The sequence below is a fragment of the Carcharhinus amblyrhynchos genome, chromosome 20 (assembly GCF_965287045.1).
Source record: "Carcharhinus amblyrhynchos chromosome 20, sCarAmb.v2.hapA, whole genome shotgun sequence".
In the NCBI taxonomy this organism is placed as follows: Eukaryota; Metazoa; Chordata; class Chondrichthyes; order Carcharhiniformes; family Carcharhinidae; genus Carcharhinus; species Carcharhinus amblyrhynchos.
In genome coordinates, this window is record NC_137343.1 from 16,105,268 (window position 1) to 16,132,637 (window position 27,370).

Consider the following 27,370-nt stretch of genomic DNA (forward strand, 5'->3'; position numbering starts at 1 on the left):
TTTTGCTTGCATGGGCTCTGGAATGACGGCATGATGGAGATGTGGAGACTTTGGTGAGGTTCTGGAAGGTTGCTGGATGATCGTCGGCCTTCTGGTCATAGCTTGTCCTTTTCTAGCTCCGTGAATGGCAGTTAATTGTTAAACCTGAACTTTGTTCCCTTGTGATTATAATCCTGATTGAACAAGGGCTTGTTTTCCTCCCCTACTTCCTTGCCTATTGGGTTTGAGAAATCCTGCATTTATCTTATGGCTCTACAGATAAATTGAATAACTTGGAGTGGACTGAACAACCGCTCTCCTTGTTGCATGTGCAAGTGTGGGAAATCTGTAACACTGCACACAAGCATGGTTGGGGGTACAGACTAATCGCTCCCCCCCCCCCACCCAAAGTTTGGTGTGGCCTCTGGGTTGCTGTCCTTCTGACCACCAGTCTTTCCTTGGTTGTGGTACCCGGTTGCTTGCTGAACCTGATGGGTGATTTGAGGGCTTCAGCCCTAGTATCTGTTAACTCCTCTAAGTGGAATTTAGATTAGGTAGGATAAAAGGTTCATTTCTCTCCATGTGATCTTGTATGGAGTCTCTAGAGCGGATTTTGCTTTTCTTGGGGGAAAGAGTGCACTAGAGGGTGATATCCTGTGACAGTGTACTGTTGTGGCTGTCTCGGATGCCCCTCTTTGCAAATTCTTCTCTTCGTATGTGGGTAGATTGTGGTTCATTAAGTGTAGTGTGCAAAGGTCCTCTATCTGGCTGGTTCAAGGTACGATCATCTCTCTCCAGGATATCCTGTTTGTGGGTATCCTGACAGCTTTTCTTCTCAGAGGAAGGCCCATTAGCAGAGAGTGTTCTTCCCTCTCGGTGGGTCGAGATATTGATCGGAGTTGAAGAGGAGCAGAGTTTGTGGTATCTCGGAGGCATGACCCAGATTTGGTTTCTTGGACTACTAGCTTTCCAATATTATTATTCTGGGTCTGTTTCTATAATGCTGAGGTGGATAATGATTTACTCAATAGTTTGCACTGTGGAGGGGTGGTTTTTCAGGCATTCTCATTTTAAGGGTTGCATTTATGGGTAGCCCTTGTCTCAATGGTATCTTCTGGTGCCCCAATGTCCTGAGAAACTCTTTTCTTTCCATCTGGCCCCCAAGATGAACTGGCTGGTAGTGCAGTTCTGATTTTGTTGTTCTCTGCAAGGCACCACAGTGCCACGTTTTCATGGACATATCCGATTACCCTGCGTTCCCACACTCGTTCTGTAATCCTTTCAATATCTGTACGAAAACAGTCTCTGTGTATAAGGACATGGAGCACGACGTCTGATTCCCTGAAATGATTTATATTGACCTCTGCTGGTCCTCTCCATACTTATCTGTGGAATATAATCATTCTGTACTGTGCTAAATCCTGGGAATTTGTTGCTATTTGTATTGTACTAATCATGCTGAAAATCATTAATAAAAATATTTTAAAAACATAATTTCCTCATACCTTGCACCTTGGTTTGTTACATTTTTCTTTGCATGGTGTTGGGTGGGAAGAATTTTAAAACAAGGTTATTAACTGCAAAGATTCATGCAGACAGACCTTTTCTGACATAACCCTTTCATCGTCCAAGTCTACAACAAACTTACATCTTTCTGGTTGGAGTGAAAAAACCTGAGTGTGAAGTTACATGCTTGGGAAGCAGCAGCAAGGTGGCCCAGCGGCTCCGCATATCGAGTCAGCAGATACCTGCCAGTCAAATACAGCAGCGTCAGTCATCAACATCAAACGACAATGTCAATATAAAAGTTTGCGTTACCTTTCATACCCTTAGACTGATCTTCCCATAGTTGCTTATATTTCTGAAATACTTGAACGTTGAAAATATTTTTGAATCTGCTCAGTCCAAGTTTCAACTGATTATGAAAGCTTGGTGTAAAATGAATTCATGTTGTACAGACAACAAATGCAAATCTCCACTTTTCAGATTTAAATTAACCTCACAGTCAAAGTACAATTATATTCCATTTGTCATTTTATTTGTACTTAAGTGCTGAGATTAGAAATATATTATGTGAGGACTAAGATTTGAGGATGATATACCAATTTCCTTCACTAATCCAGGGAACCCTAGAGTTAATAGCTGCAATTCTACTCTAAGTGTTTCGTTCAGAAAATTCAATGGGGAATGCAAGTCAGTCAACACTGAATGTACCCAGGTCTCAGACTGGATTTAGAGAAAAGCCCACTCTATATGCCTCAATGTGATTCAACTCTTATGCTCAGGACTTGTATTTGACCATTAGGTTTCCAAATGAGAATAATAATTTGTGGAATAGGCTTACATGTGAGACTGCAATAACAATAACCCAAATGTATTTCTCTTAGGAGGAGCATAGCCACTTCATGTCAGGGGTTATGCTAAAAAAAAAGGACAATATTACAATTCAGCTTAAGTCCCTTTATTTTTTATTCTTTTCAAAAAAGAGTCCATCCGTAACTAGGGACACAGATAAGTGGCCTCATCCTTCAAAGTTAAAGGGAACAATAGTAAAGTGCGCTGATGGCATTCTGTCGGCTACGAATCAGTACCCACCCAATTGTATCATGCTGTACATGCTTGGCATCAAGGCTCGTGTACAAGTCTACAACTGGCTCAAAAGCTCCAAGTAGACAGTAGATTCGAATGAGTAGCAGCTTGAACTGAGCACTTGAGGGGCTGTTAGCAAGGCTCTCCTCCAGCAGTGCTAGGGACTTCCACAGTGGCCATTCTTCACCTGCAGGACACAAAAAGTGAAGCAGAACCAGTTCACAGACCCACCATCAATAACAGACGCACAACAATGAACAATAACTTTTTTCCAAAGAACTTGCCCAAAACCATTGCAGATGACGTATTTCTTCAACATCTTTACACTTTCTCCCGCAAGAAAATCATCCAAGTCAAAGTTTTTGCACATTGTTCAAATCTGCACATAGACAGCACTGATTCGTTCTATTTGAATTCTGTGGGACTGGAAGTTGAAGGCAGCCTCATTGGTACATAAATATTAAGTGAGGGCCTCTTAGAAGTTTCATCAAGATTCTTGAAAAGTAATGGAAACGTAGATTTAAAACCTGTGGCTCCAGGATCCACAGGTACGCAGCACGAAGACAAAAACACTGGATATCCATTCTATAGTACAGCAGTTGCACAACACATTGTCCGTATCTGATTCCCACCATCAATCTAAAACATCACCATCTGGTTATCAAATCTATAAACTTTAAATTAGTTTCACATATTAATGGGTCAAGATGATATTCAGTAGTGTACATGGCCTTTCAAAATCATCAATACAGTAAAGTTTAGTGGATGATGAAGACTGAAACAATCTGTGCATTGAAATGCTGATGCAGTGCACCACTTGGAAATCTGCAGCAGCATCCATTGTCCAACATGGAAATACTGCTAATTCAAAACGGGGGCACTTTAAAATTATCACAGCAACTGGAAGTGTCAGCTATTATAACTTAAGTTATTTACATTAATGTAAAGAGTAGAATCATAGATTAATTCACAGAATCATAGAATCCCTACAATGCAGCAGGAGGCCAACTGGCCCATCTAGTCTACACCAACCACAATCCCACCCAGGCGCTATCCCTGTAACCCCACTTATTTACTCAGCTAGTTCCCTTGACATTAATGGGCAATTTAGCATGCCAATCAACCTAACCTGCACATCTTTGGACCGTGGGAAGAAACCGGAGCACTCAGAGGAAACCCACACAGACATAGATAGAACATGCAAACTCCACACAAACAGTGACTGGACACCAGAATTGAACTCTGATCCGTGGCGCTGTGGGGCAGCTGTGCTAATCTCTTTGTCATTGTGCCGCACACATAGCACAGAGAATTCAGGTGAGGTAATCATATATAAATATATAGAATCTACTGTCTAAATGTTATGGGGAAACTGATATTTCACAATTGGAATAATTTACACATCATTGAGTTGCTGTATCTGCACAGATAGATTCTAGTGACATAGAAGGGGCATTGCATGCCCCTCAAGTATGGGACTGATGCTTGCATCAGTCCCATACTTGAGTCTACTGAAGCCATATTGGCCAAGTTTCAATGCAGCAGCTTATTTCTGGGACTATAAAAGCATTCTCAGCTGATCATGTTACAGGTTAAGTTTCAAGAAGAAAACACTGACCTGATTGTCGCCAGATGTCGAGAAGAAGGTGTACAGCAAGGAGACAGTAGTTATCAGAGAATTGTAGTTCTGTTTTCAAGCATGCCTTTCCTATTAAACATAACCAAAAGAGGTCTTAAAAACTACAAAAAAAACTGAACAAACTGACTTGAGAGTGAGAGGGGGGAACTAAAGTCAAGCTGACTGTATGCTACACCAGTGCTTACATAGGTCTGAACTGAAACTGGCAAAATAGCTGCCTTTATGCTGAATAAAAAAATTGACAGAGGTGCTCAGATTTCTTGTCAAAATAATAGTGAGACATTTGTCTTTTTTTGTATACATAGCAGAGAAATTTCAGGTGAGGTAAACATATGAATTATTTTGTCCAAGTGTTGCCCACCATTAAGGGCAAAAATAGGCATTTTGCTACTGAAATAATTGACATGTCATGGAATTGCTGCATCTGCACAGAAAGCATCTAGTAGCACAGAAGGGGCCATTGAGCCTGTCATGCTTGCATCAGCCCTTTGAAAGAGCTGCCCAAATGAGTCCCATAGGTCAGCTTCCCCCTCACCATTGTCCTAAAAATTATTTTTTCTATAAATACATGTCCATTGATAGGAACTAAATTTGACACAGGCAATTGAATCTTGTCCATTCAGTCCAAGTCCCCTTTAAAGACATGGGAAGAGCTAATTATTGGCAAATAACCCCTCAGCCTGGAAAATTAGTTATTACAAGAGACTCATTGCTTTAGGTTTTAACTGTTAGTGATACCACCCCGCCCTCCCCAGTAGTTTTCCTGCCTTTACTTTACACAATCATATGTACCTGATCTGACATTGAATGAACTCTCAAATCTATATTTCTTTCTCAGTCCTTGTGCTGGCAATTTTACAATACTTCAATCTGATGGTTGAGGCCCAGTTATTTACTTTGTTCACGCAGGTTCCCAGACGTCCAGTTTTCCTCAGCGACATTATCAAGCTTACATTTTCAACAACGTGCCGTGTGAAAATTTTAAAACTCAAAACATGCAAGAGCATGTCAAATAATGACAGGTGCTTTTTGATGCCCTGACAGAGCATTTGCTGGCCCACTATTAGCATTCAAGAAAGTTGCACAATATAAAGCTGCCCTCACAATCTGCACAGAGATAATCATCAGTCCTGCAAATTCCAAGTCAGTAATAGAAAGGTGCAGTTGAGCTACATTGACCAGGAGGGTCCTCGTTTTGATTCCTAGTCCACATGGAGTCATCGGGTCAATCACGATGGTGATAGCAGCATTATAATTGGCAACAGTGCATCAGGTTACTGAGGAGAAAAATATGCTGAGTTTCCACATCTGATTGCTAATCACTGAACGCCGCTGGAAAATGCATCTGGAAACATGAGATGAAGACAAGACTGGCCCTAATTGGGCCCCGTGGTCAAATATCCTGCTATTAGACTAACTAAATTTAACACCAAAGAATAAGTATTTTGACAATCATTCAAGCAAGACAACTGACATCGTGGAATCAAGTCCAGTGTAATGCAGCATCTTCAGAAGTGCAGGAAAAACAGAGTAACGTAAAATCCACTTTTTTAGACAACCAAGTCAAATGGTGTAAGCCAGCTAACAAAAGAGTCTTTTGATACAGTAAAGGATTATTTTTGAAGCAAGTTATGTTGTCAGGTATCTCAGATTATGGTCAATTAAAATCATGGTTTAGTGTTCACTGATCAGAAAAATGTTTCAGCTTTCCTCAATGTCTTCATTTATATTAAGAACACTGCTTACAAGAAAAGATCAGCATCTCATTTGTTAAACAATTAATTTCTAACTACGTTACTGAACGATAAGAAGTAATAAAAAGGCAAAACATGTGGATTTGAAAAGTTCAACTTGAGCTTTGAAAATGAACTTTATTACATCTCCTAACAACGAGATCAATAAGGTCCAACTGATGACTATCCTTCTTTGGATGAGGATAGGTAAAGTTGATTCTGAGGTGATATGCTTGACAACAGGATCTTGAAACAAGCCAATCCTCTCCCAAATCTGGCAGTCTGGTGCCCAACTAAGGGAAGTCCACAATAGGCCAGGGCTTTCAGTGAAAGACTGGTTAGCCTGGCTCACTGGTGCCACCTGAATGTTCAGTCATGTTACGAAGAACTGAGATTCTTCCCACTTAGCCCGAGGTCCTGCAAGCTCATACCTGAATGGAAGGAAGACTCTTGCAAGACAAGACTGCTCAAAAATGCCATATGCCAGTAAGCTGCAGTTTTAGTTTGTTAAATTCCAGCAATATCACTGATCTGCTTCTAAATCTGGGCTTCAGATCTACTCATCAGGGGAAAAAGGTTAACTTATTAAAAAATAAATTACCGTCCATACATCTCTAAAATGTTTGCCAAACAGCCTACTCAAAATCACATGCCCTCACAGTACAAAAGAAGGAATAACAAACTCACCAAACTTCAGGGCATGCTTGTATCTCTGCATCAGCTCTTGGACAAGTCTGAGCTTCCGTGTCTGCTCCAAGGTCTCATGAAGACCTAACAACCTGGCAAACTGGACAACAAACATGTGTCTTTGCATGGCTTTGACATCACCTGGCAGTGCAAGGTTACTTTCTGTTGAAATGGAAAGAGGTACTACCTCCATCAATTTGTTGATGAACTGCAAAGAAAACAAGAACAGCAATATTTAAGTTCGTGCAAAATACACAATCAATAAACTCACTAAATCCATAATCTGCTCCTGACATCACCCCATTCGACATCTTCCATTCAATCTCATACAGGCTGCTTCTACCTCCTTCCCAAAATCCACAAAACCAACGTCTTGGTAGACCCACTGTTAGAACATAAGAAACGGGAGCGGGAGTCGGCCATCTGGTCCCTCGAGCCTGTTCCGTCATTCAATAAGATCATGACTGATCTTTTCATGGACTCAGCTCCAATTACCCGTCTGCTCTCCATAATTCCTTTACTGTTCAAAAATCTATCTTCACTTTAAAAACATTCAACTACTTCACTGGGAAGGAAATTCCACAGATTCACAACCCTTTGCATGAAGAAGTTCTGCCTCAACTCAGCCCTAAATATGCTCCCCCTTATTTTGAGGCCATGTCCCCTAATTCTAGTCTCACCTACCAATGGAAACAACCTTCCTGCTTCTATCTTATTTTTTTTTTCATAATGTGTTTCTATTAAATCTCCCCTCATTCTTCTGAATTTCAATGAGTATAGTCCCAGTCTACTCAGTCTCTCCGCACAAGCTAGCCCCCTCAACTCCAGAATCAACCTAGTGAATTTCTTCTGCACCCCTCCAGTGCCAGCATATCCCTTTTCAAGTAAGGAAACTAAAACTACACAGTACTCCAAGTGTGGCCTCACCAGCACCTTACACAGCTGCAACATAACTTCGCTGTTTGTAAACTCCATTCCTATAGCAACAAAGGACAAAATTCCATTTGCCATCTTAATTATCTGCTGCACCTGCAAATCAACTTTGTGATTAAAGAACAAGGACACCCAGGTCCCTCTGCACAGCAGCAAGCTGAATTTTTTTACCATTTAAATAATAGCCCATTCTGCTGTTCCTATCAAAATGGATGACATCACATTTACCAACACTGTACTTCATTTGCCAGACCCTTGCTCACTCAATCTATATCCCTTTGCAGATTTTCAGTGTCCTCTACACACTTTGCTCTACTACTCTTCTTAGTGTCATTTGCGAATTTTAACACAATAGACTTGGTCCCCGACTTCAAATCATCTATGTAAATCATAAACAATCACAGTCCCAACACCGATCCCTGAGACACACCATGCATTGCTAATCACCAGCTAGAAAAACACCCATTAACCCCACTCTTTGCTTTCTGTTAGTTAACCAATCCTCTATCCACACTAATACGTTCCCTGTAATATTGTGGACCTTTATCTTACGCAGCACCTTGCCAAATGCCTTCTGAAAATCCAGATACATCACATCCACAGGTTCTCTATTAATCACCACACTTGTAATGTCCTCGAAGAATTCCAGTAAATTAGTTAAAGGTGACCTGCCTTCCATGAACCTACACTGTCTTCCCAATGGGACAATTTCTAACCGGATGTCTCGCTATTTCTTCCTTGATGATAGATTCCCTTTGTTGCCTACCACTGAAGTTAAGCTAACCAGCCTATAGTTACCCGCCTTTTGTCTACCTCCTTTTTCAAAGTGGCGTCACATTTGCTGTTTTCTAATCTGCTGGAACCTCCCCAGAGTCCAGCTCCAGCATGACAGAAGCAACCAACACATCTTTCCCTCTCATCATTCCAAAGGGATCATTACCTCTATGACACCCTAATTACACTTCCTTGTCCCAGCAGCATCCCATGCAAGCGCAGGATATTCATCATCTGCCCTCGATGTTTTCCCTTCTCATTGTCCAGGGCCTCAAACACTCCTTCTAGGTTAAACAGCAATTTACTTTTATTTCTTTTGATTTAGCTTCCTGTATTTACTACTCTAATATATAAGTAAAATTCTGCAGATGCTGGAATTAGAAACAAAAGCAAAACTGCTGGTAAATCTCATCACATCTGAGAGCATCTGTGGACAGAGAAAACAGAGCTAATGTTTCAAGTCTGAACAACCATTCATCACTACTCACCATGTGATCTCTCCCATGTTGGGAAGACTAAACACAGATTGGGTGACCATTTTGCTGAAGTCCTCTATTCATCCATTAGTGTAGCCCTGAACTTCCAGTTGCTGTCATTTTAATTCTCCATCTTGCCCCCACTGTTGATCTCTCACGCTAATGAAGCTCAAGGAGCAACACCTCTTCTATTGATTAGGCACTTCATAGTCTTCCAGACTTAACACTGAATTAAACAACTGTGGATCATAAGCTCTGCATTTTTTTGAATGGAAGCCATTGTGATGATTCTGCTATCTCTCATATGCACTTCCTCTAGACTCACTTTTTATTTCTCCACTTGGCCTACTGGCTCCAGCTTTTGCCTTGTTTAATCATCCAGTTCCTCATTTATTCTCTAAATAGACCCTATTACAGACCCTACCGAGGGAAGAGGTGTTGGGACTTTTAGACAGTATAAAGATGGATAAATCTCCGGGGCCTGATGGCATCTATCCCAGGCTGCTAAGGGAGGTGAGGGATGAAATTGCTGGGCCTCTGACGCAAATCTTTGTCTCTTCTTTGGACACAGGTGAGGCCCCAGAGGATTGGCGGATTGCAAATGTAGTACCGTTGTTTAAAAAGGGTCAGAGGGATAACCCAGGGAATTATAGGCCGGTGAGCTTGACTTCAGTTATAGGCAAGCTAATGGAGAGGATCCTCAAGGATAGGATGTATGAACATCTGGAGCGCTGCAATCTGATCAGGGATACGCAGCATGGCTTCGTTACAGGGAGGTCGTGCCTTACGAATCTAGTGGAATTTTTTGAAGAGGCGACAAAAACGGTTGACGAAGGACAAGCCGTTGATGTCGTCTATATGGATTTCAGTAAGGCGTTTGACAAGGTCCCTCATGGTAGGCTGATAGAAAAGGTGAAGGCTCATGGGATACAAGGCCAGGTATGTAGATGGGTGGAGAACTGGCTTGGGAGGAGGAGACAGCGAGTAGTAGTGGAAGGCTCCTTTTCCAATTGGAGGTCTGTCACCAGTGGTGTGCCGCAGGGACTAGGTACTAGGACCTCTTCTATTTGTGGTATATATTAATGACTTGGAAGAGGGGGTAGGTGGTGTGATCAGCAAATTTGCTGGTGACACTAAGATGGTTGGATTGGCGGGTACTGAGGAGCAGTGCCTGGCAATGCAACAGGACATAGACAGGCTGGTAGATTGGGCAGATAGATGGCAAATGGAATTTAATCTGGAGAAATGCGAGGTGATGCACTTTGGCCGGAATAATGTGGAGGGGAGTTATACGATAAAAGGTAGAACTATCCGGAGTATAGATACGCAGAGAGACCTGGGGGTGCAAGTGCACAAGTCCCTGAAGGTGTCGGTGCAGGTGCAGAATGTGATGAGGAAAGCGTATGGTATGTTAGCCTTCATAGGAAGAGGTATAGAATATAAGAGTAGGAGTCTGATGTTGCAGTTGTATAGAACGTTGGTTAGGCCTCACTTGGAGTACTGCGTCCAGTTCTGGTCGCCGTACTACCGGAAGGATGTAGAGATCCTGGAGAGAGTGCAGAGGAGATTTACCAGGATGCTGCCTGGTATGGAAGGGCTGTCTTACGAGGAAAGATTGAACGAACTTGGGCTGTTTTCCCTTGAGAGATGTCGGCTGAGGGGGGATCTAATAGAGGTTTATAAGATTATGAAGGGGATAGATAGAGTAAATGGTGGTAAGCTTTTTCCGCTATTAGAAATGGATAGAACGAGGGGTCACGGGCTTAGGGTGAGGGGGGCTAGGTATAAGACAAATATTAGAGGGCAGTTTTTCACGCAAAGGGTAGTGGGGGTGTGGAATGCACTACCGAGTAAGGTGGTGGAAGCAGGCACGCTAGGATTGTTTAAGAGTCACTTAGACAGCCACATGAGCGGGCTACATATAGGGGGATATAGCAGGCCTTACTAAACATTGTAGGCTTGGGATTACGTTTTTGCCTCAGGGATGTTACAGTCTTTGCCTGTTTAATAATGAATTTTTTTGTCTCCACAGGCATTTAAGTCCAGCAAGGGGCATGCATGCGGCAGGTTGTAGTGGGCTGCTCTTGGACGTTGCTTCGGGAGTTGCCTATTGCTTCATGTCATTAGTGTGCTTAAACTGGACCATCTCGAGGGCAACATGACAGCTCAGAGACTATCTCTGTTGCTGTGCGGACACATGGATTTGGGCCTGTGTCTGTGGGAGTTTGCATGTTCTCCCCGTGGTTGCGTGGGTTTCCTCCGGGTACTCCGGTTTCCTCCCACATCCCAAAGATGTGCTTTTAGGCTGATTGATTGGGTACTAAATTGTCCCTAAATTGGACCTCCCTGATCCTCGCACATTAGGCGTAGACTAAAATCATGAATAGGTCACTGAGACAGTGGGACGGCGGCACGGGCTCGTTGGGCCGAAGGGCCTGTTTCCCGTGCTGTGTTGTTCTTTGTTCTTTCCTTTTCACCTCCCCTGCTTCCCACTTTCCATCTAGGCTTAAAAACTGTTACGTCTCAAATATTTTCCAGATCACGCGAAAGATTGTTTGACCTTAGGTGTTAACTCATTCTCTCTCCACAGATACTGTCTGACTTAAGTGTTTCCAGTATTTTGTTTTTAATTCAGATTTCCAGCATCCGTACTATTTTGCTTTTGTAAGCCTATCACAATTTGCAAACTAAAGCAGAAGATCAAATCACAACAAGGTGGCTTATATTCAAATGTGTCAGTAGTCCATGATGAGATCAATCACCTTTCATCAGGACGGTAAAAAGACTGGTGTCAAGATATCAGGATCAATATGGAAAGAGATACATCATATCATGGATCTTACGTCCTGATCCATCACCAAATGAATGCAAGCACTAGTGCTGATTGCCAATTTATTTTTCCAATAGAGTAGGTGTGGGAGAAGAAATTGCAACATTTCAATGCCCATCTCTTGCCAAATGCCTAAATACACACCTGAAAAGACAGGAGAGGAGGAAGCTACAATGATTGTGGGAATGTAAGCAAATCGAAATTCATTAAAAACTTGCATTTTAAATTAAGATAACAGGTTAAAAAAATTCAATTTGTACGGTCAAAGGAGTGAGATAATACAAAAAGATGGGGAAATCGGGGCAACTGCTTTGAAAGTAGCACCAGATGTCACAATTGGCCAATTTGTACATATTAAGAAAACAGAAGGCAACTGTGGGCTTAACACAGATGGTGGGGGAGAATGGGGAATGGTGATAACAGACAATGCTTAATGAACTGCAGCAGCCAAATGGTAAAGGGGATAGAAATAAACTTAAGTTCAAGGTGGTAGCCAAATTGTACCTTCGAAAAAACATAAAACAAATTCTAAGTTACAAAATGGCACGGCAAATGAAATAAACAGAAAACGCAGGAAAATCAATGTGAAACAGCAACTTTAAGACTCACACATTACCACAAGGCCTTATGCCTGACAGCAAGTGTCTGAAATAAGAAATTGTCCAATTCCACAACACAAAGACTTTGTTCCAATGGTCAAAACATTTAAAATATATTGACACATATACAGGTTAACCTTTTTGAATGGACAAAGACTACTACAAAGAAGCTTTATGCTTGTCTGGGCTTAAGTGACATTTAAAATTAACTTTTTGACTGGGTTCATTAGTGCTTTGCCAAGACAGGCTGCAATTTGGAACAAGTGATGTTTTCTTGTGCAGGGAACAATGATGTTTCCGACAAAGGTACAAATGAAACTTTGAAAATAATACCAACCTGACAGCTTAGTGGGAAATCTTGCTACATACGACAATCTGTTGCAATATCACACGGGTCAAATGGCACTAATATCCCCTAGGCAAATGAACTTTGATATGTTATAACTTTGTGCCAACACATCCCTTGTGATGAACTTAGCTCAGCAGTCCAGCATTCTATAACTTGATTATATTCTCCACACACAACCTAAAGTTCGGCAGACAAAATCTACAAAGTAACTACATTGTTGGGTCATTTCTGCAGTTTAAGTTAACAAAATACAGAAGAAATACTCTCCATCCATGTCTGAGTGGGAACCCTTCTTTGATACATTGTGTCCATTATTATACCACAGTGAAACAGAACTCGTTTATTTCTATACAGTGTAAATTTTCATTTAAATATAGAAAGAGGAATAAACATTGCCATACAGATCATAATGAATGTAGCTCCTAATCGGTTGCCAATCACAATTCTCTACTCTTACCACATTCCTTACATATCAGTATGGCTTTAGTTCTATTTTAATCAACTGAATTGATCCTGCGTCCTTGTCACTCTGGAGCAGTCACATTTTCATAATCCTTTGGGTTCATAAGTATTCCTGAATTTGCTTTAAATAGGCTTAGTTCTGATTTTAACTCTACATAACTTTCCTTTGAATTGCCCTACAAGAGGGTAGAATCAGTTTTGTATGTCAGTTAAAAATAATTGTCTCTAATTTTATAACATATATAAAAGGCTGTAAGCAACTCATAATGACTGAATGCTGAGGCCACTGGGTGAACTTACCCACTCACCTCACTGTAGCACAGTCTGAGCGAATGAAGACTCTGCCAGTCTCCCGGTCTCACCTGTGTATGTCGCTCCAGTGACAGAAGGTCGACAAAGATTCTCAGGTCAGAGTAACAGCAAGGCTTATCCCCAAACCTCTCAAAGTACTGGAACATCAGATCCTCTGGAACCCCTAGTAATAGGAAGAAGAAATTAAGAGTAAGGAAATTCATTCAATGGTTAATGTGGCAGCAAATACCAAATTGATGATGCCTAACATTCCGAACTGGTGAAATCTTTCAATTTGCACAATTTTAAACAACATGGCTCACTTTCCTCAGTTTGAAGGATGTAAGTTCACATCTTACTACAGGACTTAAGCATATGATCAAGACTAATGCTCCAATGCATGACTGTTGCATTATTTAGGCAATACCAATGATGCAACAAACTAAGGCCTCAACCTGCTTGCTCATGGAAACGTTTTCTAAGAGGAACTGGGGAACATGTGAAGAACTGAGAATCTCAACTTGATGGGCACATATTTCATCTGAGGAATTGAAATAGCGCTTTTAGTTTAAGAACTATTGTTCAAATGGAGGATGCGGAGAAATTTAATGGAAAGAACCACACCATGCACTTGGCAAACGTCTCGTCTATTTCTAGTGAAATGGAAGAAAGTTTAATTATCTGTCTTGATCAAAGAAGGACAAATGTACTCTACTGTCATTCCATTGTAATCAGCTAACTCAGCATAGATTTGGAGTCAAGCCCTTGATTTTATCAGATCAATAAGTCACTGGGTAAACTTGCTGACACAACATTGCAGCAAAATAAGAAAGTGATAATTCCACAATCAATATAGTCTTTAAGTAGGAGGGACTCTGTCCATTTTTTTTAAACTTACTTTCCTTGGACATTAGTTTTGTGCCTTTCGGCCCTAATCAAGGTATATGGGTATAGTACTGAGAGAATACCTCTTGTCAAATGTGCCATCTTTGGAGATGTTAAACTCAGTAACAAGAGTTCACATGGTGTCCTAGCCAACATCACATGGCAATTTGTCTCATGGCTACTTGTGGAACTTTATTGTATGCAAATTGCCTGCCATGTTTGCCTACATTGAAACACTGATTATAATTCAAAAAAACATGGAATGCTTTGGAACGTCCTGGGATCACATAAGGCGCTGTGAATGGGATTTATTTCCTTTTCTCTCCAAGAACTGTGAACCATGCTCCAATACACTATTTTGCTCAACTAAAAAGCTTCTTGTACCTAAACTATCTTTAGAGCCTCAAAACATGAATACTGTGTGTCAACAAGCTATTTGATCTTGGAGGGCATCACAAATAAACTCAAACCTCTCCTCAATGGATGTCAACATGTGCACTTTCCAACAAGGATTAAAAGATTGCAAAGAGGTGCAGAACCTCAATCATTCCCTGTGGGTAGGGTATTCTATGCTTGAAATTTCTCTTAAAATCTCTTTTTACTCTTTATGATAATTTTAAGTTGATATGCTGGTAACGGACTAAGTTTTCATCCAGTAAGCTAATAATCACTCACCAAGTTTGTGTTCATCATTGGTACCTCTCTCTCTCAGCCGTCTTATCAATTCAAGTTTAGCCAGGTATGGTCCCCTCAGGCGACGAGAGCCCTTTGGTTCCTCATTCAAAATTCGCTCTTCTACAAAATTTATGGCTTCTTGTACAAGGCAGGTAACTGGACCCTCTGGACAGCTATGAAAAACAAATAACAGTTATCTACCGGCACGGCACAAAAAAAATCTAACTAGGGCTTGCATTTGATGTATCCATCATATTGGGGGCAGATTCGACAACGCTCAATAGAAAACAGGATAGAAGACTTGATATCAAACCAGCAGCAGAAGACACAAAGAAACTTTTAAAATTTATGCAGAACAGGACACAGTGCAAAATTCTGATATTTCTAATGGGCCATTCAGGAACTTTTGTCATTATGACAAGCATACAGAGAGTGCAATATGTTGCAAAGTGGATTTTGACTCAACAGAAGCATTCAAAAGATAGATCACATTGACTGCTAAAGATAAGTGTGTTGACATATATCCCAGCTGGAAATTGTCAAATCTGGATAGAAATACCAACTGGATGGTCGAGCATGCACTCTGCCCCTGAGCAGCATTTTTGCTCGAGTAGCTGTGACAGAAGTCACGGTAATAGTGACCAACCATGCCCCTAAGCTAGAGAGTAACAGACCTGCCATTGCGTCGAGAAGGGATTGAAAACTTAAAAGAGAAGCAAAAAGAAGTAAATGCTCATCAGTTAAGAGGTAAAATAAATCTCTCTTATAATAAAGGTTCAAAATTATTTTATACAACCAGTTTCAAAATATAAATCCATGAATAATCTTTTACTGCATTCCAAGTAAGAACACTGCAAAGCTTAAATACTTATTTTCCTCTTGCTTCAGAAGGTAGGTGTTCAGATTCAATTCTATGGAGCTTGTGTAAGTGGAAAGCACAGCAACTTTAGTTCATTTTACAGAAAGGCAATTTTAAAAGAAAATCCACACCACTTACTGCTCTGCCTCTGCAGGTGGAGTCCAAGCATCATCAATCAGATGGAAGAGAGAATCAAAGTAGGATAAGTAAAACTGCCAGTCGTCTGGGCTAGAAGAAAACAGCAACGTTGCTCATTACAAGGCTAACACTCCTTTCCCTATAAAACAGCATCACTAACTGTATATATTTAGAAACAACATGAATGCTGGAAACCTGAAATGAAAACAGAAAATGTTAATGCACAGCTGTTCAGGCAGCATCTGGGAGATCTTGATGAACCTGCTGTATATTTCCAACATTTTCTGCTTTTGCTACACTAAATAAATTCCTGGTTAAGTGTCCTCTCATGCTTATACTATTCCATCCGTGGGTATGGTTTGAATTGAAAACACATTCCTTCACGCTTCATGAGTCGGAAGAGGCTAGCCGGAAATGACAATTTTGCAATTGATGGATTCCCTCCACCCGGTTGTGATTTGTTAATTAACACAAATGTAATCATAAATTTAAGTTAAAAAATGACGTGTATTGCTTATATGACACGACATTGTCTCTCCCAAGTTTTTCAGCCACATAAGTTCCACATCAGAAATCAGCGCAGAGACGATCATATGGAAATGTCATGGAAATTGACATTTCCTTATGGTTCGTGGGCCTGGGACAGTATTCTCTGGGCCTGCTAGCATCCCCCCACCTCTAGGAATGGTTCCCTCTTGGGGGGAGGGGGGCTTCAGCAATGCCATCCTGGAGTGGCTGCCCAAGTGGCAAACTGGCACTGGGCAGTGCTAAAGGGGGTTGCTCACACGCCCCCTTTGATCCTATTAATACAACTTAAATCTTTCTATTGTAAAACCAAGGTTTAAAATTTCTATTTGTGAGCTTCAAACGGGCAGAGTTGTCATTGCCAATCTTAGCTGCAGTGGGGCAACTACAATTGGCCATAGCTTCTGAACAGGCAAAGAAAAGGTGGCGCCATGGCCAAACTTTAATCTCAAAACAGCAAGCCCCACTAGCGTAAATGTGTAGACACCAATTAGCCTCAATTGTGGAGCACCACAGTTAGCCTGTCCGTAATCACCATCATGGATCACAAATGAAGACTACAATTTATGGCAGTCCACGGAACGACTTCCTCTGAAGAAACTGAGGGAAATCAGACAAAGTACAAACAGGAACTGGAAAAGAAAAATTCTGCATTCAGAGGCTGGTGTGTGGGAATAAGAACTGCTAACTCTTCACCTTGAAGCCCAGTTACCCTTTAGTAGGATATGCCCAACTTCTGACTACATAATGGCATGACAGTATGTTATCAATAGAATGAAAAAGCATACAAATGTGCCCTCTGAGAATATTGTTAAGTAAGTGTGGGATTGCTCACTTGTTCAGTAAAAGTTTCCTTGATAATGCGTTGCATTCAGGCCATTTTATCAGCTTTGTGTAGAGCACCATACATTTCATCTCTCGACTCTGCAGCTCACTGGTCAGCTTTTCTGAGAAGAAAAACAGAATTTCCATGTATGTTGTTTTACTCAAACACAACCTAGTGTGTCTGCCTGTTTGGACATTCTTAGGTTTGAATCCCACTTTGGCAGATGGTGAAATGTGAATTCATTAAAAATCTGGACTTAGAAGTCTAGTGATGACTACTGTCAGGGCACCGGACCAGAACCCATGTTATACTGGAGAGCCAGGCCAGACCCCAAATTTTGTTCTTTGGCAAAAAAAAATGAGGAGAGGTTCCTTGACTCCAGAAGTAATTCCACTAACAAGCATTTTAAAATCAAAAGCTTAATTCAGAACAGTTTAAATATAACTAACAAATGAAACCGCTTAACAACGCTTAAAAATTAAAGGAAACAACTTTAATTTCTAAAGTTTCAATGTTCCAGTTCCAAAGGAGCCCCATTCATGCATAGATCAACACCATTTTTAAAATGGTTAGCAAATCCAGGCATACTTGCTATAAATTGTGTTGACAGTCTTGAGGTTTTCAGAGAGATTTTGTGGAGAAAGCGCAGAGCGCGCACGTTCTCAGGAACAGCCTGCGCATGCCTTTGACTTGACCTCCCAACAGCAACTGCTTAGCTTCTTTCTTTCTTTCTGCTACAGACTCAGCTTTGTACATTAACCACAGTATCACATGACCTTGTCATCAACTTCCCAATGAATCTTGTAATAAACAAAAGGCTCTACCAAAGAAACAAATTCCTCGCTGAAATGAATAATTAACTTGCTTTTACACCCCTTGTGCTAAGTGTTTTCCAGACACACCAACTGATATTTAAATAAAGTTGAATAAAGTTGAAATTTTAAATATTCTCCAGAAACATAAAAAAAACATACATTTTTCTTTGGCAACTTCTATCAGCACACAATGAAACCACGACAGATTGTCAGAAAAGCCCATCTAGTTACTAATGTTCTTTTGGAAAGGAAATCCACCATCCTGACCTGGTCTAGCCTCCAAGTAATTCCAGACACACAGCAAATGTAGTTGGGCTCACAAATACCCTCTGAAATGACCGAGCAAACTACTCAGTGGGCAAAAGCAAAAAATATGCCCAGCCGGCAACATACAAATTCCATGAATGAATTTGAAAAAAAAAAGCTATCCATTGACCTTTGCAAGTAATTGTGTGTTTAGGAAGAATCTGAATTGGCTTGAGATAGGTTTGAATTGCATACTCTTACTTTCCAAATTCACATGAATAGGCATCTGGGCAGACAACTGGAGGGCTGCCCATGCTTGTAGAACCACATTCTCAGGAGAAGAACAGGGCAAGAAGAAAAAAAATCATATGGTACAGTCGTTTTCACGAAAATCTTTCAATAAGCTAGTTCCTGTGTTACCTCCCAGTTTTCCTCTGATAACTTCCAGAGCTTCCTGGTCTTTTCCAAGTCGTTCCAAAATCATCAAGTAGAGTTGCACCTATTACCAAAAACAAAAATTGTGAAACAGATGGAAATCACATGTATTCAGACACTAAGGACACATTGAGGTATCAAATTTCAAATTTTTTCATAATTACTATGGTCTCATTCAGCTTAAAACCAGTTTGAAGAGGTGTGATCTTAAGATAGAACCCCTTTCCAAACTTTATTTTAATCAGTCAAAGAGTGGACCATGAACCCAGGTTAAGTCATATTCTGAGCATTGAATTGGATAAAGCGATAGGACCGTGGGAGAAGAGAGGACAGTTGTTATATCGTCTTTCTTGAAATGTATGGCTACAAAAGAAATTGCCTCCAGTCTGGGAACACGCCATCCACATGTCCTCTCAGCAACAGGAAAGTGAAGACTGAATATGTGGGAAAAGTTATGCCAAATTATAACAAATTACTAAGAAAAATTACTGAACTTAGTAATAGGCTTCTTTCTTGTTTAGCTGGTGCTTATCTGCCACAACAAAACAACAAAGCTCGGGAGAGTAGGAGGAAGTTAATTAGCCAACATATTAATTCCTGATCATTATGCAGGTGCGACAAGAGACAAAACACACAACATAGACAAAAATACCATTTTTGTCATAATGTTGTGACTGGCAAGGCTTGCGTTAGACTTGCGTTAAGTTAAGACTTGCGTTATTTCCACTTCCTTACTTCAGCTTCTGCCTCTATCTTGTCTTCTTTCACCATCTTTTCCACCATTCGCTGTGCTAAGGGGAGGAACATTGTCTTTGATAACTTCTCATCTTGTGCTGAAATAGACTACATAAGACACAAATATGATGAAAAGGCCTATAGGCAAGATATAGATTTGCAGTCCTCTTAAAACCACACTGTGAAGCACCCTTTCCACAAATATAATCATCCCATCACCTGTCTCTGTACAGCTGCTGCTATGAAACAAATATCTGTCTGCCATCAGCTTTTACATTAATCCTGCGCATCGGATGTGTGACTCAACACAAAGAGCTATAGCTTTTACATTGTCATTTATACAACTGCTGTGGGCATATTTTGGGTTCAATTATTGTGAACAAGCACCTTGTCTGGAGCTACACTTATTTTCCAAGGCAAAAAAAAATATTGCAACAAACTTGAGAATACTGCTGCCTCTTACTCCTTCAGCAAGGCACAATACCCTAGCTGCCGCATTGTAGCAATTGCCAACTATAAAGCACCATGGCAAAAAAATGGCAAAATGGCTCATGTTGCTTCAAGGTCAAATACAAGCAGGTGCTCATTCACTTTGGGAAGGGAACTTCAGAAAGAGGATGAAAGATTTGGCTTAACAGGTGAGCCCTTAGAGGTTTTAAAAGTAGACATGATTATGAAAGGAACTCCAGAGAGTAGGCCTTAAACGAGCAATGGCAGTGCTCAGTCAGAGAATCAGATGACTGGAAGAAATTGTAAGGTGGCAATGAAAAAAGTTACGAACAGTAAGAATTTTAAGAACTTAAGGAATAGAAGTCGATCAAATTGTGCAAAAAGCCTGCTCTTCCATTCAACATGATCATGATTGGCCTTCTACCTCAATTCCATTCCCCCCCTCACCACTCCCATAGTCTCCCGATTTCCTGAGGCCAAGAATCTATCTCACTCTTAAAAAATATTCAATGATAAAGCATCCATAACTCTGTAGATGATTCTAAAGATTCAAACCCTTTTGAGTGAAGAAATGTCTCATCTCAGTGCTAAATGATCAGCCCCTTATCCTGAGATTCCATCCTCGCCCCAGATTCTCCAACCAAGGGAAACAAACTCTTTCGCTGGAATTTTATCACCCTGCCCGCCACAGGAATCAGAGTGGGCGAGAGGTGGACCATGAAAAGGTCGGTTGCCCTTGGGTGGGATTTTACGGTTTCAGGATGGGTGCGTCTGTAAATTTGCTCCTTTGGAGTCTACCATATCAAACCCCTTCAAAATTTTGCATGTTTCAATGAGATAACCTTTCATTCTTCTAAACTCCTAAAAATATGGACCTAATTTCCTCAGCCGATTATCATTGGACAAACTACTCCTAACAACCCATTTAACAAATCTTTGCTGCATTGTCTCCAAAGCAACTACATCCTTCCTTAGAGGGGAAAGCCAAAACAGCACATAGTACTTCAGGCGTGGTCTCAAGCATTGTACAATTGTAACAAGACTTCCTTAATCTTGCACACCAATCCCCTTGTAGTAAATGCCAACATGCAATTTGCCTTCCTAATTGCTTGCTACATCTGCATGCTGATTTTTTTGTTCCTAGTGTCTTTGAACATCAACATTTACAAGTTTCATACTTTTTAAAAAATACTCTGCTTTTCTATTCGTACTACCAAACTGAATAACCTCTCTACCCATATTATACTTTGTCTGCACTCTGTTACTCTCTTACTTAACTTGTCTATATCTCTTTGTAGCCTCTTTGTGTCCTCCTAACAGCTTGCATTCACATCCCTGGATCATCAGCAAATCTTTATCTTTTCATTCAAGTCATTAATCTAGATTACAAATAGTGAAGGCCTTAGTAATGATCCTTGCAGCACTCCATTAGCTGCCAAATTGAAAATCCCAATCTTTTGTTTCCTGTCATTAACCAATTATCTATTCATGCTGATATATTCCATGAAACCTTGCCTTGTGTACTAACCTTTTGCCTGTTGGAAATCCAAACATTTTACATCTATTGGTTCACCTTTATCTATCCTATGAGTTACATATAAAAATTAAAGTTTTGTCAAATACAATTTCCCTTACACAAAACTATGTTGACTTAGTCAGATTTTTTTATTTCATGGGCTGTGAATTGCTGGCAAGTCTAGCGTTTGTTACCCATTCCTAATTGTCCTTCAACTGAGTAACCTGCTAGATCATCTCAGAGGGCAGTTAGAGGTCAACCACATTGTTATCAGTCTGAAGTCACATGTAGGCTAGAGCAGGTAAGGACAGCAGGTTTCTTTCCCTGAAGGAAGGACGTAAGTGAACCAGATGGGTTTTTACAACAATTAATGATGGCTGCCGTGGTCACTATTACTGAAATGAGCATTCAATTCCAGATTTATTTTCTTAATTCAAATTCCAGCTACCTTGTTGGGATTTGAACCCATCTTTCCAGAGCTATGCATGAGTCTCTGGATTACTAGTCTAGTTACATTACCATGATGACACCATGTCCCTTGATCATATTGTGATCTAAGTGCAATGTTAAGGCTTCCTTACTAGCAAATTCCAGCATTTTCCTGATGACTGATCTCAGACTAATTGGCCTGTAGGTCCCTCTTTTCTCTCTCCCTCCTCTCTTGAATGGCTGTGTTACATTTGCTAACAAAGTGCCTATGCCCAGGGACACCTTGGCATCGGGCAGTGCCAAGGGAATGGGGCCTATTGTGGGTGAGGCTTAAGTGCAATCAGTGGGGGTGGGGAGTCTATATGGGGATCGGTCTGGGCTGGAGGGAGACCAGTGATCCTGGCGGGTTGGGTGGGTGGTAGGTAATCTTCCAGGAGGGTCTGCCTTTTGTCCAGGGGGTTTGCTTCTCGGTGGGGGGGAGAGAGGGTCTGCCAAGGTGAAGGGGGTGGGAGGATTGCCACTACTGGGTGCGGGGTGCAGGACATCGGACACTCCAGGGCTGGCCAGGGAATTGTCATTGGGGCTGTGATTGGGCTGCAGGGGGCTAGAGGGGCAGTCCTGTGGAGGTCCTAGGCTGCCAGCGATTGAGCTGGTCAGCAAATGGGGAGAGTGACAGACTGGGGCCACTGCGCATGTGCAGAGTTCCAGAGCTATCCGCCTCTGGTGCGAATAGCTCCTCAGCCCCGGGATTTTAATGATATTCATGATTGCGATCTCTGCATTGCACACAGTGGGGAGATTTGGGTCTGAAGTTGCACTGAAAAAAACAGGTGTGATCTAGACCAGTTTTCTTATCAATTCAGCCTTTTGGCAGAGTCATCCCCTACATTGCTAGATCAGTCATTGAGGGGCTTAGGCCAATAATCTTACAATAGCAGTTAGAGAATTTGAATTCAGTTTTAAAAGACCTAGAATTTCTTCTTAAAATATGTAATCTGCCAAAAAAATGACCACAAAGTTTAAAAATGCAACTGGTTCATTAATGTCCTTTTAAGAAAGCAAACCTGCCATCCTTACCTGGACTAGATTTTGAGGGACCACAATACGTTAGTGAGATGGGAGGGAGTTGGGGAATTAAGGGGTAAGTAAATGAATGGGGCTTGCATGATTTAGGATGCTTGCAGTGAATCTTTGAGCAAGTTGCGGAGGATGCAGCTCAGGATGCTGGAGGGCATGGTGTTGGATAACTAGAGTACCATGATAACATGAATAGGGTTTGAGTTGGAATGAACGTGGATGATGTTGCGGAGTTTTGGTTGTGGATTAAATATGCAGTTTGAAATCCAAGATCAAACACCACATGAGGTTTCAATTGCGAGGAAATTGAGTTTTTAGTGATGATCAAAACAATCCCAGTGGCCTTCTGCACTTTCAATTGGAGAAAATTCAGATTGATCCATAACAATGTCAGACAGCACAGAAGTTCCCACGTGTCCAAGGGAATGCTGGTGAAGTAGAGGTGGGTGTTACCAACATTACATGTAGGATGACCCAATGTCTATGTACAATGAAGGACAGCATGTAGACCAGGACTTAAACTATCCTCCTTTGTCTTTAATCCAGGGAAACATATAAAGAAAGAAAGAAAAATAAATGGAGCACCATCAATAGTTTAAGAAAAAGTATGCTGCAAACATTCCTGGTTATTCTACCAGCATGTACACATCAAGCACAAATTAACAAAGTGGTTGCAACATTGACAGTATGGGGGAGGGAGTAAGAAACAGAACTCCTCTGTTTACTGACTCAATGATTGGTATGGAAGAAATGGATTTTGAGTCATGGAATTCTGGGGGGACAGGACGCAGTCACGTTGGAACAGTCTTCATCTGAACCATGCACTGACAAATCACATAACTAGGGATTCACAAGGGAGGATTTGGAAAGTTCAGGAGAAAGAAGCAGCATTGCTGCAAGGCAGTAATACAGTAATGACAACAAAATTGTGACAGGAAAGAGAAATTTCTTCCCTCAGCGGTCATTAGTTTTATAAGTTTTCTTCCACAGATAGCAGTGGAGGCTGGGTCCTTGAGTATATTCAAGGCTGAGTTAGACAGATGTTTGATTGACAAAGGCGTTCGAGGTTATGGGGGCAGGCAGGAAAGTAGAGTTAGACCACAGTGACACCGGCCATGATCTTATTGAATGGTAAAGCAGGTTTGATGGGCCAAAAGACCTAGTCTGCTACTATTTCTTATTACTCATATCAGTGCCTTCATCCCTCATGCTTTCAGCAGTCAAATATAATGTGAACAGCAGCAGTTTGCAGGTGTCAACAAGCTCTATTTGGACGTTACCACAAATACTGGTCAGAAATGGCAACCAGTTATATTTGAATGTTTAAACATTCAAGGATCCCATGGTTAAGTAGAAATTGATGTACAACAGTTGGCAATTACTGCATTGAAACTTTACAGGAAAAAATCCTGAAAAAACCCATTCATGATTCCATGAAGAAAATTACATGAGCATTGAGGGCAGACTGAATTTACTGTGAAGCAGATCTCGGATCCAGTCCTAGTGAATGATGACTTCTCCCAATATTGATGCTTGTGCAGGTTATACCTGTGTTAAGTGTCAGTTTTCTAGAAAGCAGAAAATAACCAACTATTTAAGTTAATATTTACAAACCCCCCCCAGGGTTCTCTCTCCAAACTGATACTTGGTTTCAAAAGCAATTGATTGCAATTTATTGATCAAATGTTTTAAAGTTTGCAGAAATAGTACAGCCACTGATCAGTAACAGGAGTTACCAATCTGGTAGTTCTATTGTTCAATTAGTAGGCCTGTGTTAGTTTGTACTTCAATTTGATGTGCAAGGTTAATTTTCATCCAATCAATATGATAATGTATACAATGCAGGCACAACGTTTTTCAGCTGCATTAACAGGTTGTCAATTTAAATAATAACTTTGCTGTAGAGTCAAGTCCTTGCACAACTAGATATTAGAAGTCTGACCTATCATAAAAACCCTACAGTACAGAAAGAGGCCATTCAGCCCATCGAGTTTGCACCGACCACAATCCCACCCAGGCCCTACCCCCATATCCCTACATACTTACCCACTAATCCCTCTAACCTATGCATCTCAGGACACTAAGGGCAATTTTAGTATGGCCAATCAACCTAACACACCCAATTTTGGACTGTGGGAGGAAACCAGAGCATCCAGAGGAAACCCACGCAGGCATGAGAATGTGCAAACTCCACACAGACAGCGACCCAAGCTGGGAATCGAACCCAGGTCCCTGGAGCTGTGAAGCAGCAGTGCTAACCACTATGCTAACATGCCGCCCATTGTTTAAAGAATCTCAATAATAATCTTAATTTTTGTGTAGCAGACAGGCTATGTGCTTGCAGAAAAATAATTCCTTCTGGTAGTGACTGAAGAAAATGATATGATCAGTCTGCAAGCTGTCTGATCATACAAGTTTAAGTGGTCTTGCTCATGCAGGATTCATTTAGTTTACACCAATTCAGCTTCACAGTAAGTAATTTGTTGCTACGTGTGGGAGTTTTGTAACTGGAATTCAATCAACTTAGTTAGCAAGAAAGTTTCTATCCAATCCCTCTGGAAGTGTCTGCAATGTATTTTCCTTAAACTACAAGGGTGGCACAGTGATTAGCACTGCTGCCTCATCGCCAGGAATGCAGGTTCGATTCCCCGCTTGGGTCACTGTCTGTGTGGAGTTTGCATCTTCTCCCCATGTCTGCATGAGTGCTCCGGTTTCCTCCCACAGTCCAAAGATGTGCAGGTTAGGGGGACTGTCCATGCTAAATTGTCCCTTAGTGTCAGGGGGACTAGCTAGGGTAAATGCATGGGGTTATGGGGATAGGTTCTGGGTGAGATTGTGGCTGATGCAGACTTGATGGACCAAATTGCCTCCTTCTGCACTGTAGGATGCTATAATACACTAGATTTTTACCACCCCTACTGGTTATCATACAATTAACATCTTTATTTGATCAGGTACACTTACCTGCATGACCAGACTCATCACAGACCAAAAGTAATAGGGGTTCTTCGGAACAATCTTGTAAAGTGCCATGCCAGCCTAAGAGTAAGTAGAAAATTCCACACCAATGTAAGCACAACATTTCAATATATTACAGCAAACCTCTGAATACATTGCCAGGATGAGGTAAATCATATGTCCAACTCTTGGATGTATCAATTATCAAATTAATTACTTCTTGCTTTCTCTCATTTAAAATCATAACTACTTCGCTTGTACATAAATCAAAGCATGAGGTGGGGTGGAGTTATTTTATGAAGGTATGCTTAAACAAGGCTACTAAACTCTCAGCACTGATGGTCAAGAAGCACAGTAGATCTTTTACTAAGCCTCCTGTTATCAGGCAACTCTTGTAGGAAAATGCTTTTGTGGAGTTCAGGCACCAGATAAACAGCACAAAACTTAAGGCAAAGGAGTCAATATCCTGAAATATAAATGCCAAAAACAAAATAAATAATTCTGCAATACATCCTTACAACTTTTACTACACCAGATACAAAGAATGATATTACAACCATGCTATTGGAGATAAAGTGCTCAACATTTATGAGTAATCATATATTTATCTGGAATGAACTGTGCTAGAAGGCATAAAAGTAGAGGTGGGATTCAAGTTTCACACAAGCTACTGAACGGCAAAAGAAATAGGACATGCAATTCGCATGTACATGGTCATGTTTATCCAGGGAAATGACTTGAAAATAGAACTGGCAAATACAACAGGAAAGGACAAAATAGCAGCACAAGTTAATACAGCTTAATAAACACAAGTCAATTTGTATTTGAAATAAAATGGAATTCAACAAACTAACATGGCGAACAGGCTGAGGAGTTACACGACAACCTGAGGCCCTTAATTTAGTCCAAATAGATCTATCCAATTTATTTAACAAATCTATATCTGAGTATTGCTGAAAGAAGACACGTTGTTAAAAGATTTTTACCTTCCATTCATCAAGACAATTCCCTTCACCAAACGTAAAGGGAACAATAGTTTAAAACAAGCTTTCTTTTTTTGATGCACTCATTGAGAAATCTGCAAGGGGCTCTTTCACATCTAATGCATGTCTACCTTCACTGGTCACTATATGCTTGGGATTCTTATGCTACAAGATCACATGCTATAAGATCGCCCTTGTTTACAACCTCGTAAATGGGGCCTGAGCCATTTACATACCATGCAAACTTAATGTTGAAATAGGCAGCATCAAAGCCTTCTCGTGAGATAATGGCTATACTGATCAGGTAATTGCTCACTGCAAATTGTGCAAACTCATGAAATTGACCTTTGTTGATCCTAAAAAGTGCTCAGTCTGCCTCAGATTACCCTGGAAGGACAAGGTATCTCAAAAAGTTGGGCAACACGTGAAGTTAACTGTTTTGCAATGGTACCATAAAGTAACAACATGAGGATTGTA

The 27,370-nt window shown here is 40.9% G+C and overlaps 1 protein-coding gene across 1 annotated transcript in view; it reads right to left on the reverse strand.

The window, feature by feature from the left end:
• The window catches only part of naa25 (N-alpha-acetyltransferase 25, NatB auxiliary subunit), an 88,269-nt gene that overhangs the window by 44,887 nt on the left and 16,012 nt on the right, over nucleotides 1-27,370 (reverse strand). The window contains exons 5-15 of the mRNA XM_080208155.1: nucleotides 25,917-25,991; nucleotides 19,481-19,588; nucleotides 18,731-18,809; nucleotides 17,259-17,370; nucleotides 15,899-15,988; nucleotides 14,902-15,074; nucleotides 13,413-13,525; nucleotides 6,628-6,835; nucleotides 4,187-4,276; nucleotides 2,575-2,755; nucleotides 1,628-1,727 (exon numbers count right to left, since the gene is read on the reverse strand). Coding sequence (XP_080064281.1) covers nucleotides 1,628-1,727; nucleotides 2,575-2,755; nucleotides 4,187-4,276; nucleotides 6,628-6,835; nucleotides 13,413-13,525; nucleotides 14,902-15,074; nucleotides 15,899-15,988; nucleotides 17,259-17,370; nucleotides 18,731-18,809; nucleotides 19,481-19,588; nucleotides 25,917-25,991 — 1,329 coding nt within the window. The remainder of the gene's footprint in view (nucleotides 1-1,627; nucleotides 1,728-2,574; nucleotides 2,756-4,186; nucleotides 4,277-6,627; nucleotides 6,836-13,412; nucleotides 13,526-14,901; nucleotides 15,075-15,898; nucleotides 15,989-17,258; nucleotides 17,371-18,730; nucleotides 18,810-19,480; nucleotides 19,589-25,916; nucleotides 25,992-27,370) is intronic.